At 44.9% G+C, this 19,366-nt stretch overlaps 1 protein-coding gene across 1 annotated transcript; it reads left to right on the forward strand.

Annotated features, from left to right (window-relative positions):
* The first annotated feature begins 248 nt into the window (after nucleotides 1-248).
* On the forward strand, nucleotides 249-4,455 carry LOC131255789 (cytochrome P450 734A1-like). Its single transcript, XM_058256609.1, has 5 exons — nucleotides 249-617; nucleotides 872-1,095; nucleotides 1,342-1,583; nucleotides 2,289-2,694; nucleotides 3,615-4,455. Exons 1-5 carry the CDS (start codon nucleotides 338-340, stop codon nucleotides 4,059-4,061), a joined length of 1,599 nt encoding a protein of 532 aa, XP_058112592.1. The 5' UTR covers nucleotides 249-337; the 3' UTR covers nucleotides 4,062-4,455.
* Nucleotides 4,456-19,366: the final 14,911 nt, after the last annotated feature.

Genomic DNA, 19,366 nt, shown 5'->3' on the forward strand with positions numbered 1-19,366 from the left:
TTTCGTTTCATATCATGTTTAAAGTGATTTGTACATAATGAATGGTCAGGATCTTGTACATTTTCGGCCTTGGCACGTGCCCCGACGATACCTCTCTTCATTTCACGCGTGCGAGTAAATAGAGGATTCTTAATAAAAGAAAACGCGCTCTTCGTTAACTTCCATGGCGCTACCAACGACGCTGTCTTTGCTTTAAAATCCTCTCTCCCTCTCTCCCCCTTCCACCTAGCAAAGAAGAGAAACTCTCTCTCTCTCTCTCTCACATATCCACCTCAGCAATTGAAAAGGAGAAGGAGAGGGAGGATATCAGTACGAGTTGAAAAGGGGGTTTTGAATCATGGAAGAGCTCTACAACTACAAGAGCGTATTGGTATTGTTAGCCGTGGTTTTGTGGGTGTTGGTAGTGAAGGTGGTGGAGGTAGCATGGTGGAAACCAAAGAAAACGGAAGAGTATTTCTTGAAGCAAGGAATAAAAGGTCCACCATATCGATTCTTAGTAGGGAATGTAAGAGAGATAGTTGGGTTTATGGTAAAAGCCTCTTCTTGTCCCATGCCTCTCTCTCACAACATCCTCCCTAGGGTCCTCTCCTTCTATCACCACTGGAAGAAAATCTATGGTAAATCTCTCTCTCTCTCTCTCTCTCTCTCTCTCTCTCTCTCTCTCTCTCTCTCTCTCTCTCTCTCCTTTTCCCCATTTTGCAACCTTGACATTTACCACATGAAGTGCGTGATGCTTCCTTCTTTTATCTTTCCATTGCCATGTATTTCGTACTTCCACTATCTCACTGCAATTTCCTTTCTTCTCATCATTCCTTCTTCCCCTCTTCTTATTTTAGTATAAACAGATGGTAAGTTGGGTGTGACTTTGCAGGTACATCCTTTCTTGTATGGTTTGGACCCACGGCTCGTCTTACCGTTTCTGACCCTGAACTCATCCGACAAATCTTCATTTCAAAATCAGAGTTTTATGAGAAATACGAGTCGCACCCGCTCATTCGCCAGCTGGAAGGAGATGGCCTTTTGAGCCTCAAAGGGGAGAAATGGGCTCACCATAGAAAAATCATCACCCCAACCTTCTATATGGAAAATCTCAAAGTAAGTCAGAAAGACAGAGAAAGAATACTTCCATTTGAATGGGAATTCCTCTACAACCATATCATAGAAACTTTTCAAATTCCATATATCTTCATTTCCCGCCATGGATTGATTTGCATGAAAATTGCCACCATGAGTTGTATTATACCACTCCAATTATAAAATTAAAACCCACCAAATCCGTTTTTCCTCTTTTCTATTTCTAATCTGTATTAATTACTTTAAACTTTGCTATATTCAAACTAGTTGCTGATACCGGCGATTGGTACGAGCGTCCTTGAGATGATCGATAAATGGCCCACCATGTCAGATAACGGTGAAGTAGAGATCGACGTTTCAGATTGGTTCCAGAGCTTGACAGAAGACGTCATCACTCGAACTGCCTTCGGAAGCAGCTACGAAGACGGAAAGTCGGTTTTCAGGTTACAAGCTCAACAGATGATTATTGCCGCTGAATCCTTCGGAAAGGTTCTCATACCAGGATACAGGTAAAATCCATTAACATCCACAAATTAAAAATATAATACATCAAGCCCCACCATCTGATCATCTAAACCATTCATCATATTAGTCCCACCATATATAGCCAACAATGTTACAAAAACCACCTTCTAACTCTTCTAACTCACCTTTATATAGATATTGAGAATTGATAATCTAACGCATGGGCATTTTCACATCAAGCTCGAGTAGGGAAGCCCGGGGGATGTGGGGATACTCTTGGGTGGGTGGCCAGGTGACTCGTGTGGAGCGGAATCCATGTGAAATGAGGCTCACGAAAGGGTTCGGCCAAGCTCCTCACCCATCCAATGACTTTATCTCATCATCAATTCAATCTTTTAGAGCAAGTAATGTATTAAAGTAGCATCAGAGCGGGAGGTCGTCTTAGATCATAATCGCATCATAATCGCTGACCGATGAACTATTTTCTGTGGTGGCCCATCTATGGTGGGACCTTCTCTATGATCACGTGGTGGGCCCTGAAAAGCCTAATTATTGCAACACATTTCAAAAAGTGCTTAATATTCTTTTTGCCTTAGTAAAGTAACTTAGCCTGAAAAAGTACAAAGATCTCACATCCTAGTACTACTGTTTTCGAAGCACGCTTATCTGAGTAAATCTCTAAATTTAGTAGAATTTTAAAAATAAATATTTATATATTTTCTTCTTCTTTTTTCTTCTTATTCTATCAGATTCCTTCCTACAAAGAAGAATACAAGTTCATGGAAGTTGGATAAGGAAATTCGGACGTCGTTAATGAAGTTGATTGGCCATCGAAAAGAGAATCATAATAACGGAAAGACCAACGAACCGGCCATGGATTTATTGGGGCTTATGATCGATGCGAGCACAGAGAAAATGACCAAAAAGAAATCTGAATTCCTCTCATATCAGCCGTCGATCACTATCAAAGACATTGTCGAAGAGTGCAAGACTTTCTTCTTCGCCGGGAAGCACTCTACGTCGAATCTGCTCACGTGGACAGTAGTGCTGTTGGCCATGCACCCAGAGTGGCAAGAGATGGCACGTGAGGAGGTCTTGGAGGTGTGTGGGTCACGTGATATCCCTGCCGGAGACAAGATTGCTAAGCTGAAGAAGGTAAGAAGCTGAGCCACCTACCTTGGTGTTGTGGAAATTTTATTTGGAACAAAATACCCCTGACTAATTTTTTATGCCATTTGTGCCCTTACTTGGGCACGATCAGATGAGAAGGACAAAACATATTTTTGTCCTTTTCTGGATGGTCCTTTTTGTCATTTTTAAATAAGCCAAGGGTAATTTAGTCAGCTTGGGAAAGTTTTAAACATTGATGACTTTCTTAATGATAATGCCCCAGTGCTCTCGGAGCATGGTAAGTTATAGTGCTCCTAGTTGTATCGGTATTCTTTGACACTCTACTCGATTGATCTGAACCGTCCATTAAGTTTAGGGTACATTTCATATGAAAATTTCACACTTATTTGATGATCTAATTCATCAGCCGTCGATCACCATCGACGAAATGGTTAGTATTTGTCAGATCACATTCCATGGTAGCCCAACAACTTTTTGTTGGACCCGATTAACAGACTGGATTAATGGATGGGACTGTCTAACTGTCCCAATGCGACTAGGAGCATTATACTTTATCCGTTCATCAGGTGGGCCACCTAGTGTTAGACACTCGGCAGAAATCAGCTTAATCCACAAATCAGGTGGGCCACACCACATGGAGCAATGAGGCCACCATGGTGATTATATTCTATCCAACCGTTCATCAGGTCCAAGCCAACAGTCGATAGTGGAAAATAAAAAATAAAAAAAAACATCATTTCCCATGTTGTGGCCCACAGGAGTTTTGGATTCGGATAAGATTTCGAATCTACGGTGAACATAAGAAGGTACACCTGATGGACGGATTGGATGTCACACTGACGAGAGAGTGGCCGTATGGTCATTTTACCGACTCCTACCAGAGGTAGGGGTAATTCGGTCATTAGAGAAAATCTGACTGTGCGGATTGTTTTCTCGTTCTGCAGCTAGCCATGATTGTCAACGAATCACTGCGACTGTACCCGCCCGTAGTTGCGACGATTAGGCGGGCCAAAGCCGACGTGGAGCTCGGGGACTACAAGATCCCATGTGGCACCGAGCTCCTAATACCGATCCTGGCCGTTCATCATGACACAGAGCTGTGGGGTCCGGATGCGACTAAATTCAACCCGGCCCGGTTTGCAGAAGGTGCAGCACGTGCCGCCCGGCACCCGATGGCGTTCATACCCTTCGGCCTTGGAGCACGCACGTGCATCGGTCAGAACCTCGCACTGGTCCATGCAAAGGTGGCAATTGCCATTTTGTTGCAACGGTTCTCGTTCCGTCTGTCCCCGAGCTACCAACACGCACCGACGGTCCTGATGCTTCTCTACCCACAGTACGGTGCTCCCATAATCTTCCAACGCTTGTCGGGCCCACTTACACCTTCTTGAGATCGACGGCTTATATGACCTAACTTCAGCCATGAGAAGCATCTGTTCCAGAACCTTAACCAGTGAGGTAGCACATTGCTTGGGCACACCGTGTTGTAGAGGTTTTCATTTCATTTGCTAAATGACCAAACTAGCCCTGCATCATATTGCCACCATCGGCAGCATCCAATCGGACCGTTAACCTTTAGCTACCCAAAATGACCAAACTACCCCTAACAGGTTGTTTTCATGCATGGATGTCTTCCTACATTAGCTTTAAAAAATCATGCACCGCTCCCTCTTTCCTTTTATGTAATGTATACGTTACCCAACTTGTATCAGATATTCAGATTGCGTGACACGTCAATGAAATGCGTTTGTGGACCCCACTATAAATGTGCATTGGAACTGTTAATTTTGGTGGGCCATTTCTAGATGGATAAATCAGGAACATGATCAGTGGCACTTATTTAATTGGAAAAAATGGTAATGATACAGCTGGTTAACGATGTATGTGTGTGTGTGTGTGTGTGTGTATATATATATATAGATTCTGAACCATCAATCAAGTGGGCCTCAAGATTAACGGCCGCACGCCACATGGAAGGTGGGGATTGCATGCTCATCATAAACAAGAACCAAGCATCTCTGTCCGTGAGTAGGATTGGACACTCAAATAGCTGTAACGCAATCTAGGCCATTGGAGGCAACCTCTATCGCCCTTGGTTAAGAAGTGAAAATTCAACGGTTGCGATCATGTGGTCCCGGTCACCTAAAAAGGAGCATAGCTAAGGTCTATGGATTTATCATGTATGTAACTAACTCAAGGGTGGGGTCTAGATATCAATTTGCATAAACAAAAGATAATTTCATACCCCAAGGAAAGTAATCTCTTTTACTAGTGCTTTGGAGTAGGAGGTAGTCTCTTATTATAATTCCACCTCATTTTTAAAATGGTGGTGACCTCAGAACCATACACGTGGCATAGTTCCACTGCAATCCAGACCGTTCATATCACTGATCCAATTGTGCATAAGGAATTCGACGAAGAATATTTCCTTTGGGCTACTCACTATTTACTTTCAAGAATCCATTTGATAGTCATCAATTGGTTGGTTAGGATTTCTTATTCAGTATTTTTTTTTTTTTTTTTTTTATTGATACGCTCCATCAACAACATCCATAATCTGTACAGTACAGATAGCCTTACTTGAATGCCATATATGATGAGGATGCATGACCCCATTTTCCAAACTGGTGACAAACTATCATTGGTACATACAACTTGGAGTAGTTATCTACTTCCCCTTTCCTCCCCTTTAAAGCAAAGATGGTTGTAATCCAACATGCATGTTTTTGTATATTCTCTTTTATGGGGCTAAGGGCCTTTCAAATGTTTTGAAGTAGACTTAGGAGGAGGAAAATAAAGAGGCATTTTTTCCAAAAACTTTTGAGTGGCTTCCCTTAGCTGGGTGTTCTATAAGTGTAGTTGATGGTCCCCCAACAAGCATGTGGTTGAAGATTCTTTCCCTGTCCTACTTAGAAAATCTCTCTCTCTCTCAAAGGAAAGAAAGATTGCCATAGACCATGTGCCCCCTCTCATGGTATAATTACCACTTAAAACATGATTTTTTAACGCTTAATCACTATTTTTCCATTAACATTGCTTTATTACGAGCTAGCCGACGGGTAGATATGTATTAATGGGATAATAACACACTTATCCTAGCTTACACGCAAGTCTAACCTTAAAAGTAGTGCGATGATATTGTTTTTAATTTAGTATTTTTCGCCTAAGCTAATTAGGATTCCAACTAGACTCTCCGAGGTTCATGCAATGTAGTGGGGATGATGGGGGAGCCTTTACACGTGCATGTGCACATGTGCGTGCATGTATGTTTGTGGAGTAACTTGTTGTTGTCAAATGTCTTAAATTTGACGTTTTTGGATATGCTCGACCGGTCAAGGGACTGGCACGACCGGTCAAGGGACTAGCACGACCAGTCGTGGGGATTGCACGACCGGTTGAGCGGGTTGCTCGAACAGTCGTGGCCATCCTTCTACTAGTTGAAGTTATGCAGATTCGAATCCAGATCTTGTACGAACTACGGAAATCTGAGATGGTTTCGCAAGGGTGCGAAAGGAAAGTTTCCTAAACTACAAATAGAGGTCCCTAGGGTCATTCTAAGTGATTTTAAGGCTTCCTAAAGGTATTCTAAAGGGTTTTAGGGTTATCAAAGGGTGTAGCAAGGGTGAGATTCGAGGTTGTTCGAATCGGGTAAGTCATCTCTCTTTGTAATTGATGCTTTCATAGTGGAGATCTGTCGCTTTGTGCCATGGTTTTTTTCCCGAAAGGGTTTCCACGTTAAATCTGTGTGTTCTGTTGTGTGTGCTTGGTGTCCTTGGATTACTATCCTAAATTTAGATCTACGTGATTCCGCAGTCCAAATTCCCAACAAGTGATATCAAAGTAATCGTTGGGGCACAGATCTGAATCTGAGGGATTAGTAATAATGGGAAGTACTAAGTATGAAATTAAGAAGTACTCAAGGAAAAATAATTTTGAGTTATGGAATATCAAGATGATGAGTTCCTTAATCAAGCAAGGCGAAGATGGTGCTCTTGAAGAGCGAAAGTCTACTATGACTAATGATGATTGAAATACTTTTGATAAGAATGTTTGATCATCGATCCGTTTATGTCTCACGGATGAGGTTCTCTACAACATCATGAGGGAGAAAACTGCGGCTAAGTTATGGGCGAAGTTAGAAGATGTCTATGCGAAAAAATCCTCTGAAAATTACCTACACTTGAAGTGGCAGTGGTATAACTTCAAGATGGCAGAGGGTGGAGATCTGGAGGCTCACATCAGTAACTTTAATAAATTAGTTTGTAAATTACTGGATATGGAAAAAGTGATGAAAGATGAAGAACAAACATGTATGTTGTTAAATTCTCTCCCGGCGTCGTGTGAGTCATTCAAGGACACTATGTGCACCATGAATAAAAACCTGAGTGTCAACACCATTATCTCAGCCCTTCAAGGGAAGGCTATGAAAAAGCTAAACGGCGACATGGAGACAACTTCTGATGCACTATTTACACGAAGTAGGAATTCTGAACAAGGTACGGGTTCTTCAAGTTCTAGATCCAAATCCAAGGGCAAGGGCAAAGGAAAGGTAAAGTGTTGGAACTGTGGGAAGGAAAGACATGTGAAGAAGTATTGTGAAAATTCTAAATTGAAGAGAGAAGATTCTGAGGCTTCATATAAGGAGGCCAATGCTGCCACGTCTGATGGATCGAGTGGATGTGATGGTAATGTTTTGTCTGTGTCTACTATCAGGCGGTCATACGATGATCGCAAGGACGAGTGGATGCTAGACACAGGGGCATCTTTTCACATGACTCCTCATCGAAATTGTTTCACCAGCTACAGGGAGTGCAATGGTGGAGAAGTATTGATGGGCAATGACATTGCCTGTAATATTATGGCTATTAGGGTGGAGCGTACCTTGACTGATGTCAAGCACGTTCCTGATTTGAAGCAGAATCTAATTTCTTTTGGTGTACTTGAGGCAAAAGGATGCAAGTACACAGCTATTGATGGTGCTCTTAAGGTATCTAAGGGGGCACGGGTAATCATGAAAGCGCAACGACTCGGTAACTTGTACAGGTTGATCGAGAGCACTTTAAAAGGTGAAGCTGCAGTGAATGTAATGGATTCCACCTCTGCACGTGTGTGGCATGTTGGGCATGGTCACATGAGCGGGCAGTAGGAAGGATGAGACGCGCGGACAGGGATACAAAGCAAGTGGAGCAGCCACTTGTGAAAAGAATCACACGGCATGATCGCAGGATATCGGCGTGGTATATGAACGACTCCAATATCGTAGGGGATTCATCTTCTATTCAGATGGCTCTAGGTGAGCCCGGTGCTGAAAAATGAAAAGTGGCTATGGGTGATGTGATGGATTGTACCAGACGACATATTGGAGCGGGTGGAGCTTCCAGTGGGACGGAGAGCGGTTGGATGCAGGTGGATATTCAGGAGGATACAGCATGATATAGGGCGAAGTTGGTAATGAAGGGTTATGCTCAGAGAGAATGGATCGGCTTCTCAGAGATATTCGCGCCAATGGTATAGCAAGTATCTATTAGATCCGTGATTGGTGTTGGTTGGCCAATGTGATCTTGAGCTGGAAGGATGGATGTGGAGTCTGCACTTCTGCAAGGGAAAGTGAAGAGCAGATCTACATGAAGCAACCAGAACGGTTCGAAGTTAAAGGGGCTGAAAAAAGACTTTTGTAACACCTTGAAAATTGGGGGTCGAGTAAAAGTTCAACTCCCGAGTTCCAACGCATCATTTATGCAACATATTTGAGGATGATTAAATGTTGTTTGTATTAGTGCCTAAAACATGAATGGGATCATACCAAAACAGCGTATCATACTCCAGAGACAGTTAAATTACGCAAGCGAAAGACTATAATAGATGATATCAAGCATATAAGTCGTGATACATCTCCAAATTATAAACACCTCCCAGGTGAAATATTACAAATAGTGTTTTAAATTATAAAATATCAAAAATGTGAGAGTCCTCTACAAGTGTAACCCTGAAGCCCCGTCGATTTCGAACAGCCTGTATGAATCCGCCTGAATACTGCATATATGAGAAAGCATCCTCATTGTCTGTGAAGTCCGCCTCCACCTCATCAGTCGAGTTTCCATCTGCATCTAAGACAAAGTCTGCTTGGTGTGTACAACACCGTCCTATAACGTGGGAGTGAGTGATCAACTCAGTGAAACAATAAAGCAAATGTTAACATGTTATCAATTCAGTCAAGCAGTAATGATAAAGTAATACAATCAAACATTCCTAAGTGCTCTGGTTAATGCAAGAATGGTATGTATAAATGATGAATGCCCTCGCCTGCACTCCCTCTATGATCTTCATCTAACAGTCGCACATATCAGTTACTTCCTCAGTGCTCTGCCCAACGCCAAACGACACATGCAGTGCGGTGCATGAACGCGATTACCAAGTTCTTATTAGTCCTTTTCATACAACAGGATTGGGAAGCTAAGGTACCTCCCTTATATCAATTTCCAAACAATGATCCAATCTAGGGTCGTCAATCCTAGTAAATCTCATACGATGTTACGGTTCTAGGTTGCTGCAAAGAGCTCGTCACCTTATTAGTGCAGGCCTAGTATACTCATGTTGCTATGTAAGGGCCATCGCCTCTACGCAATCTTAGCGTATGCTCGAGGTCACTAGAAAGGACTCATCGCCTTATCAGTGTAGGCCGACAGTTCGAATACAGTGTCTCATACCATCGTATTCGGCTCACGAGTCTGGGTTGCTCACTGGTCACTACGGGGAGGCTCGTCACCTAGTGTAGGCTGACAGCTCGATCACGGTGTCTCATACCACCATGCCTGGCTCATGAGTCTTAACGGATCGAGGTACCAAGGTTAAAGGGGTTTTCACTGGTGAGTTTGGTACCTTAGATTCAAACAGTAGCGTCCATACATGGTGAACATACATCGGGTCAATCGGGTTACTTGACGACCTCGACTAGTACGAGCGCACGTTGAGTTAATCTACATGAAGTGTGTAAGCACTCCGTGTGGCCTAACCACTGCCAACATCCCAAGTATGGCTCGGATTCATCGACCACGTCATATATGACAAGACTATCTCAGCCACCCATTCAATGCCTATTACCGATTTCCTGGACTATTCCGTAGTCCCAAACATATTCAATTATAACAGATAATCATGCAAGCTAATCAGAACAGTAATGGATCAACAATTCCAATCATACAAGCATGTGAGCATTTGATGAATTTCAACTTAAACATGAATTCACACATATGTAGTTCCTAAGTAAAATAGACAAAGAATGTAAGTTACATAGAGGAAATCATACACATCGTTAAGGTAGTTGAGAATCTCTTCTCAATGGCCATATAAAGTACAATATATTACACACTTGTTCATTCAGACATTTCTATAAACACTTAGACTACATATTCCAACATACATGACGTATGTTGGTGATAACACATCTTAGGGCAAATCCTTTCGCCAAGGAGTTGTTACACATACAACTAGCATAAACACACGACAATTAATCATGGCAAACACACGTTCAAATTTCATACATATATGATACTTTCTACATATGCATGGAATACACTAAACTTAATATAGTTCACATATATCAGAAACGCGATACAAACATCGCATTTGGCATTTGAAATTGCACCCACATCAGTAATAAACCATTAACCGACATTGAAAGCCTTGAAAACCATAACCTATACATTTATAGTCCGCACCTTTCGCCGGTAGACTCGTAACGAGCTCAGTTTTAAAGCTAAGCATTTGTCTACGGCACCATAATTACCTATATCAGGGAATAAGTCAGCTATTTCAACTATCACAATAGTTAGAAACCTTAAGACAAGTTAGGATTAGGTTTTCTTACCTAAGAACGGGATTGGTATCACCCGTATAGCGACACAGGAGTGGTGGCTAAGCACGTGGAGCGTCAGGAAAAGATCCCAACATCTCTCTCTCTCTCTCTCTCTCTCTCTCTCTCTCTCTCTCTCTCTTCCTCACTTTCTTCTTCTCTTTTCTCTCTTCTTTCCCTTAGGGTTTGCAAAATTCGTATGGCATATAAGAGAGAGTGTTTAAGGTCATTATATAAGCCCAGGTTTGATGGGAATGGCCCCAGTGCCAAGGTATACTTAGGTTATATCCAAATATGGATTGTTCCGGTCCAAAAGAGCACTTCTGGTGGCCCCTTTTCTGCGTGCGATCGGACTTAAGCTCCCTGACCATGGATCTAGGTCAGGCTAAGTTTTCGTTCCGATCGAATTTACAAATCAGCCGTGGCGGACTAGTTTCAGTTTAATGGTCACCGGCACTCAATCAGGGCCACAAGTACACCGACATGTGTAGGACATTTCTCCTGATCTGATGGTGTATTTGGGTCAGATTCTGACGGTCTGATTCCTTATATTTGGCCTGCAAGTGACACGACTCAAATTACTTAAATTCAGATTTTTATTTCTAAATATTTTCACGTTTCTCACACTCTTCGCTCCGGGCTCAAGTTATGCATTTCTAGACACAGTTAAGACGTGATTTCCGAGGGGGTTGTCAAGTCCAGTCATGAGATCATAACTATATAGTTTTGCAGTTATCGGACTTTCAACGTGTGGTCCAGGTTCGATACGGAGTTTCAAGATGCTCCCGAGAGCAACTGGGTCTAAGGATGGATTCTAGATTTCAAGGTAACGTAGGGTCAATGATACTGCACAGTTCAGGTCTTGCAGATCATATTTAAAGTGATTAGTGCTAATTTCATAAGCACTCTAGTTTAACACTTGCTAATATTAACCTAATTTCTAAAGGATTTGGTCCTGGGTGATTTCTGCCTGAGGTGGTACTCGGGTCTTTGTATGGATTTTTTCGAGACGTTATAATCTACCCCCCTTAAAGAAAAATTTCATTCTCGAAATTAGTACCTTTTCGTACTCCTCGAGAATCTGAGGATAGTTCTTTCGAACCTCGACTTTTGTTTCTCAAGCAGCCTCTTCTTCCGTGTGATGCGTCCACAGCACTTTCACAAGTGGAATAACTTTGCTACGCAGTACATGCTCCTTCCTGTCTAGGATACGCGTCGGCCGCAGTATATAAGTAGCGTCCTCGCTTAACTGCACCTGCACCTATCTGATAATGTGGGAAGGATCGAAAACGTATTTCTTGAGCATAAAAACATGAAATACGTTATGTACACCCGCAAGTGGTGTGGGCAACGCAAGGCGGTACGCCACTGCCCCCACTCGATTAAGTATCTGGAATGGGCCAATGAATCGAGGCATAAGCTTCCCCTTCTTGCCAAACCGAAGGACTCCCTTCATAGGAAAAACCTTGAGGAATACATGGTCTCCGACCTCAAACTCTAGCGGTCGCCGCCTCGTATCAGCGTAGTTCTTCTGTTTGCTCTGCGCTGTCAGAAGTCGGCATCTGATAATGTCGACTTTCTCTGAAGTCGCCGGAACTAACTCCGGGCCAACCAAGCTCTTCTCGTCAACCTCTGCCTAGCAATGCGGCGCTCTGCACGGGCGCCCATACAAGGCCTCATAGGGAGTCATGCTAATACTCGCCTGAAAACTGTTGTTATAAGCGAACTCTGCATAAGGAAGACAGCCATCCCAACTATCCTTGAAATCCAGCACATAGGCCCGCAACATATCTTCCAGAATCTGATTCACCTGTTCCGTCTGCCCGTCAGTCTATGGGAAGAACGTGGTACTGAACTTTAACTTCACACCCATCGCTTCCTAGATGTCAGTCTAGACGATAGATGTAAATCGCGTGTCTAGGTCCGACACGATCTCCAAAGGAACCCCATGCAGACGTATGATCTCCTTAATGTACAGCCTGGCCAACTCGTCTGCAGAGTTCGAAACTCTGATTGAGAGGAAATGAGCCGATTTCGTCAACCGGTCCACAATCACTCAAATGGAATCATAACCCTTCCTTGTCTTCGGCAGCCCTGAGATGAAATCCATAGGGATGAAGTCCCACTTCCATTCAGCTATGGGCATGGGCTGAAGCAAACCAGGAGGTCGGCGATGCTCTGCCTTGACCTGCTGGCACGTAAGACAACGGGATACATAATCTGCTATGTGAGCCTTCATATTGTCCCACCAGTACGACCTCCTTATGTCACGATACATCTTCATACTGCCTGGATGCATAGTCATCCTAGAATCGTGAGCGGCCTCAAGAACTTCTTTCCTCAAGTCAGGGAGGTTCGGGACGCCTAAGCGGCCACGGTAACGTAAGCCCTCATCCGTACCAACTCTCCACTCTAAGTCCTCATCTGCACTAACCTGCCCTCTCATCTTCGCCAACAACTCATCGTCTGCCTGAGCTGCGATAATCCTGTCATCAATGAGGGGCTGTACTCGAATATGTGCGATGCCCTCTTACGGCTCCTCCACCATGAGTTTCTGCTCAAAGTCTCGCATAAACTCTACCATGTCCCACTCTGCTATCATCAACGGAGCCGCAAATGCTAATGCCTTCTTGCCGCTCAGTGCGTCTGCCACAAGGTTGGCCTTACCGGGATGGTAAGAAACCTCGAACTTGAAGTCCTTTAAGGTCTTCATCCATCGCCGCTGCCTCATATTCAGGTCCCGCTGAGTGAATATGTATCTGAGGATCTTGTGGTCACAAAAGAGCTCGAACTCCTCTCCATAGAGGTAATGCCTCTAGATCTTCAAGGCAAAGATGACAGCAGCTAACTCCAAGTCATGCGTAAGGTAGTTTTCCTCGTGTTTCCTCAACTGTCGCGACATGTAAGCAATAACCCTGTCCTTCTGCATCAAAACACCGTCCAAACCGACGCGAGATGCGTCCGTGTATATCGTATACTTGACCCTTTGCTCTAGCAATACTAGCACAAGGGTGGACGTCAACTTGTCCTTCAGCTCCTGAAAAGATGCTTCCGCCTTTTCATTCCAGGCAAACTTCAGATCCTTCCGTGTCAACTGAGACAAAGGTCTAGTTATCTTTGAGAAATCCCGAATGAATCGTCGATAGTAACCTGCCAGACCAAGGAAACTCCTCACCTCGGTAACCGAACCGGACTGCTTCCAGTCCTTAACTGCGGCTACCTTAGCGAGGTCCACAGCTATCCCTTCCTTGGACACCACATGTCTCAGGAACTTGATTTCTTCTTTCCAGAAGTCGCATTTCTTGTACTGTGCAAACAACTGGTTCTTCCTCAGAGTATCCAAGACTACTCGCACGTGTTCCTCATGTTCTTCCCGACTCTTAGAGTATATCAGGATGTCATCAATAAACACGATGACGAATCGGAATAGAAATTGCCGAAATACCCTGTTCATCAGGTCCATGAACATGGTTGGTGCGTTCGTAAGGCCGAACGACATTATGAGAAACTCAGTGTCCAAAATCGGTCCTGAAAGCCGTCTTCTGCACGTCCTCATCCCTGACGTGCAATTGATGATACCCTGACTGCAAGTCAATCTTTGAGAAATACCTTGCCCCATTTAACTGATCAAATAGGTTATCTATCCTGGGCAAAGGATACTTGTTCTTTACCGTCACTTGGTTCAATCTGTGATAATCAATACATAATCGCAGAGATCCATCCTTCTTCTTTACAAATAACACAGGTGCTCCCATGGAGACACACTCAGTCGTATAAAACCTGCATCCAATAGATCATCGATCTATTTCCTCAGCTCCCTCATCTCACATGGAGCCATGCGATAGATCAGAAGAGATACAGGTGTCATACCAGGCACTAGGTCGATGGTAAAATCAATTTCGCGCTAAGGGGATAGTCCAGGTATCTTCCTGAACACGTCTGAGAACTCTTAGACCACAGGAGTGCCCTCAAGCGCTGGACCATGAGCGTCCTCCAGCATGGAAGCATAACAATCAATGCGATAGGGCCAACTGACCTGCACCGGGAAAGTAAAGGTCGTGTCTTCTGGTCCATAAGCTGTCACCACTCTACAATCGCAGTCGATCTCTACCTTCATCTCTGTGAGCCAATCCATACCGAGAATAACATCATAGTGATGTAATGGGGTGACAATCAAGTCGAGGAGCGCTGTCCTGCTCCCTACATCTATCGAACACCCATTACAAATGTTGGTAATGTCTAAGAAAGTCCCTGTGGCGGTAAGGATTCTCACCCCAACCATAGGACTAGTTTTCAACCCTAGACGCTTGACTGCTGCGCACGATATGATAGAGGCAGTGGACCCGGTGTCCACTAATAAAAAGACTGGAGTACCTTGGATATGTGCCGTAACATCAAAAGCCATAGGTGGCGTAGGTGTTGCCTTTGATGCTTCAGCTGTAAGTGAGTGCACTCGAGCCTGCTGAAAACGGTTAGGCTGAGGTACCATAGGCTGTTGAAGCAGCCTAAATCGAGGTACAGGTGGCCGGAATGATGGATGAGCTGGTGACGTGCGTAGAGGTGATAGCGATATATCCGAGGGAAGTGAACGGTTGACCCTCTGGGGTGGTGAGAAGCCGTTATCCCTCATCCTGGTGAAGCAGTTCACCTCTGTGTGGCCTGGCCTCTTGCAGTAGGCACACCACACGTCAGGTCGCCTCACAGGGGCAGGTGAAGCCGTCAACCTTGGCGGTGAATCTGACCGTGGCCTCTTCCAGAGGAATGGCCTGCTCTGAATCTCTGGTCGCTACCTAGGAGCCATCGGTGCTGGCATACGGGACTGCCTGTCCCCGTCCTGCTCAGCTCTCATGGACATGCTCACTAGCTCAGAATAGCTAGGTATGCTAGCGCAGTACATCTTCGACTGAATATCTGGTCGCAAACCCTCAAAAAAACGCCGCATACGCATCGGTTCATCTGCCAAAATCAACGGGATGTACTGCCCAACTCTGTAAACCTGTTCTCGTACTCTGCCACTGACATCCCTCCCTATCGAAAGCGAAGGAACTCACTCTCCTTCTCGTGGTGATAGGTGATGGGATAGTATTTCTCGTGGAAGCGGGTCTCAAAATTTGCCCACGTCCATACGTGTCTAACCGCAACAATACGGAGGACATCATCCCACCATAAGCTGGCCTCCTTCTCGAACATGAAGGTGACCAACTCCACCTGCTCGAGTTCTGTGCAGTGCAGCGGCCTTAGCATCTTAGAGATGTGGTCAAGCCAATACTCGGCCTCCTCAGGTCTGTGAGTACCCACAAAGGTAGGGGGCCATAAGCGCTGGAATCGCTCAAAGTGGCCTCTGACACCCGCATTCCCATCAAGGGGTGTAAATGGAGCAGGCGAAGCCACACCCATGCTCTGGGCAAAAATTCCCGCTATGGTGGCCAAAAACTGCTGCTGCTACTGCTGTGCCTGCTGCTACTGCTGATGTACCTGCTGTTGCTGCTGCATCAATAACATCATTTGCTCCAACCTATCAGCAGGGGGAGCCGACAGAGGTACAAATAGCGTCGAGGAGGACGCGCGGTTCTGCTCTGGAACCGGTGGTACAACAGGTGTAGGCCCATTGGTGGGGCCAGTGGCCGGCTAAGAGTCCGACATGGTGTCAATGGGAGACGAGCCCGAGCTGGGGTCCGTATGGCTATCGCTTAGGGGAGGTACCCCGTCAAACGAATCGCCAAGCGTGAGACGTGCCATACTCCGTGTGGTCTTAAGTGGCATTCCCTATATACAATATAGGGTGCAACCCAGGTCAGATTCAGCATGCCCACAACCTCAACCACATAGCATTTACACACAGTTTAAAGAAACTTCATGCATTTCATTTACCAAAATTGTCACAATACATGAAATATGACATCACGTGAATTCTAACAGGAAACGTATATGATCTATTGCAAGTAAAGCTGCAAACATTATGACAACTAATAAACACAACCACACTATTTACCTACGATACTACTGAGCTCTTAAACATTGAAATACAGACATTCTAAGACAGCAACAAAGCAAACTACTGGGCAACGACATGGATGACTAGACATCCGAGTCTGGTGATGGAGGAGGGGCGCCCTTATCCTGTAGGCAACACAGGATAGCTTTCAAAGTGTGGGTCACCTTCTTGAACTTGTGCTTCACGAGGGCCCGGACATCAATGATCTCCTGTCGCAGGGCAGCCTGGCCCTCCTCAAGTCGAGCTAAGTGGGCTTCCCTAGCAGCCCGATCAGGGTTATGCCCCGTTGCCATAGGTGGGGAGCTCTCATCCGTGTCCTGAGCCACCACTTCTTCTTCCTGCTCTTCCTCTATCTCTTCTCTGCTTTCCTCCTCGCTTTCATACTCTTCACTAGCCGTCTCGTCCTCACTCTCATCGAGTCGGGCTTGCTGCTGTCATGGCCCGATTTTCATCTGATTAAGAGTAGTCTCGTTGATGTAATGGGTCGGCACCGGCACTTCCGCCCCAAGTCTATAGCCAAACTCACGTGTAATCTTACATATGAGTCAGCCGAATGGGAGTGAATCAGACGCTCTAGTGGAGCATGCGGTGAGAACTATTTACCGCAAAACGTGCATAGGCACGCACAACTTCTCTCTCTGCCCTACTTGGTATAGGAAATCCACCATCAGATGAGTGCACTCGCTGCGATTGCTCCACCTAGGGTACACGTTGTACGTGAAGATGTGGTGGAGCAGGCGGAAGTCATCAGTCATGTTAGTTGCTAGGAGACTGTTGTTTGAATTCCAGCGAGCCAGTTGTCCACAAAGGAATCGCGTGTGGCGGTCCCTTTCATGTGCGCTCCTCAAATTTTTCTCGCTTGCATGCACTTCGCCAAGCGGCACCTTCATAAGCCGAGCTATCAACCAAGCATCAATTGTGGCCTTCCGATCTCTACCAACAGGGATCTTGAACTGTAAGGGCTCCAACGTAGGCTTTCGAATGTGGGCGTAGAAGGCTTGGACTGTGCCCGCATTTGCATGGTACTCACCCTCGAACACAGGACCCCACCTGGCCTCAACCAGGCGGTCCATCACTAGATATTGCCCAAGGAATCTCTCATCCACATGAGCTTCAAAGAGAACCCTGCGACCCTAAAATCTCCCATGAGACATATCCGTCAGAAGGATCCTTTCGAGGGGAGCCTGGGGATCAAGCTCTCACTTGGTCCTTATCTCCTGATCGACATTAGCACTAGTAGCAGTACCTCTAGGCCTCCTTGAATGAATAGGGCGACTAGGCCCGGCCTCATCCGTAGGCATCCTCTTCTTCCCCATGAGAGAAAGAAGCGTGGAAATCAAGAAAATGATCGTCACAAGCTCGAACAAGGCCATGGAAAAGAGAAGATAGGTGGAAAAAGGAGGGGTTGTTGAACTTGAAGGTATGTGGGACACAAATGAGGGATTTGTGCTCTCAAATCAAAGGAAAAGAGAGAGATATGAGAGGGTTTTGATGAAAAATGGTGGGAGGGTATGTGTGTTAAAAGAAAATGACGAAATGGATGGATGGATGGAGGGAAGATTTGAGAGAGAACCAAAGAATTTTGAAGAAAAAGGGAAGCTTGGAGGGGTAGATTATGAAGGGGATGTTGGTTAGGAGGGTTTAAAACCAACCCTACACACGTCAGTGGGCCACACAACACTCTAGGAGTGTCGGCCTGAGCCGGCCCGCTAGCCGGCGAGGTCCTCGCCGACCTCTGGATTGTCCGGTGATGCCTCGCCGGTGAGGCGAGGTCATCCTGCCACCTGGACCCTAAAAACATGTGGGACCCACCTTGGATCCCCCTGAAAATATTCTGTTTGGCCCCCAACTCCGTTTTGAGTCGTTTCGGGTCATTTTATGTAATTTCTAGTGTAACTACGTATTTTCTGATTGTTGAAGGCTGGGATTGAGTAAATCATGGTCTAAACTCATCGATTGATGGTCTAGGGATAATCCGAGGTCGCCTCAAGCGATCACAGATGTGTACGGACCCAATCTCAGCGATCATTTTCTGTGACTTTCGCCAATCTGCGAAACTGAAAGTTCTAAGCTTGTCTCTACATTCCTCTCACACCCACCTAGGTCTAAATGCGTCAGCGTACGTCATGTGACCATAACCCAGGTCCGATTTAATCCAAATCATGCTCTGATACCAACTTGTAACGCCCTGAAAATCAGGGTCGAGTAAAAGTCCAACTCCCGAGTTCCAACACATCACTTATGCAACATATTTGAGGATGATTAAATGTTGTTTGTATTAGTGCCTAAAACATGAATGGGATCATACCAAAACAGCGTATCATACTCCAGAGACAGTTAAATTACGCAAGCGGAAGACTATAATAGATGGATATAAAGCATATAAGTCGTGGTACATCTCCAGAGTATAAACACCTCCCAGGTGAAATATTACAAATAGTGTTTTAAGTTACAAAATATCAAAAATGTGAGAGTCCTCTGCAAGTGTAACCCTGAAGCCCCGTCGATTCAGAACGGCCTATATGAATCCGCCTGAATACTGCATATATGAGAAAGCATCCTCATCGTCTGCGAAGTCCACCTCCACCTCATCAGTTGGGTCTCCATCTGTATCTAAGACAGAGTCTGCTTAGTGTGTACAACACTGTCCCGTAATGTGGGAGTGAGTGATCAACTCGGTGGAACAATAAAGCAAAGGTTAACATGTTATCAATTCAGTCAAGCAGTAATGATAAAGCAATACAATCAAACATTCCTAAGTACTTTGGTTAATGCAAGAATGGTATGTATAAATGATGCATGCCCTCACCTGCACTCCCTCTGCGATCTTCATCTAACGGTCGCGCATG

This window comes from Magnolia sinica, chromosome 1 (assembly GCF_029962835.1).
Source record: "Magnolia sinica isolate HGM2019 chromosome 1, MsV1, whole genome shotgun sequence".
In the NCBI taxonomy this organism is placed as follows: domain Eukaryota; kingdom Viridiplantae; phylum Streptophyta; class Magnoliopsida; order Magnoliales; family Magnoliaceae; genus Magnolia; species Magnolia sinica.

Bases quoted from the DNA above. Each gene is read 5' to 3' on its own strand.
- LOC131255789 (XM_058256609.1), top strand. From the start codon at position 338: ATGGAAGAGCTCTACAACTACAAGAGCGTATTGGTATTGTTAGCCGTG. The intron at 1,096-1,341 runs GTAAGTCAGAAA...TATTCAAACTAG, and splicing joins TCTATATGGAAAATCTCAAA to TTGCTGATACCGGCGATTGG. The intron at 1,584-2,288 runs GTAAAATCCATT...TTATTCTATCAG, and splicing joins GTTCTCATACCAGGATACAG to ATTCCTTCCTACAAAGAAGA.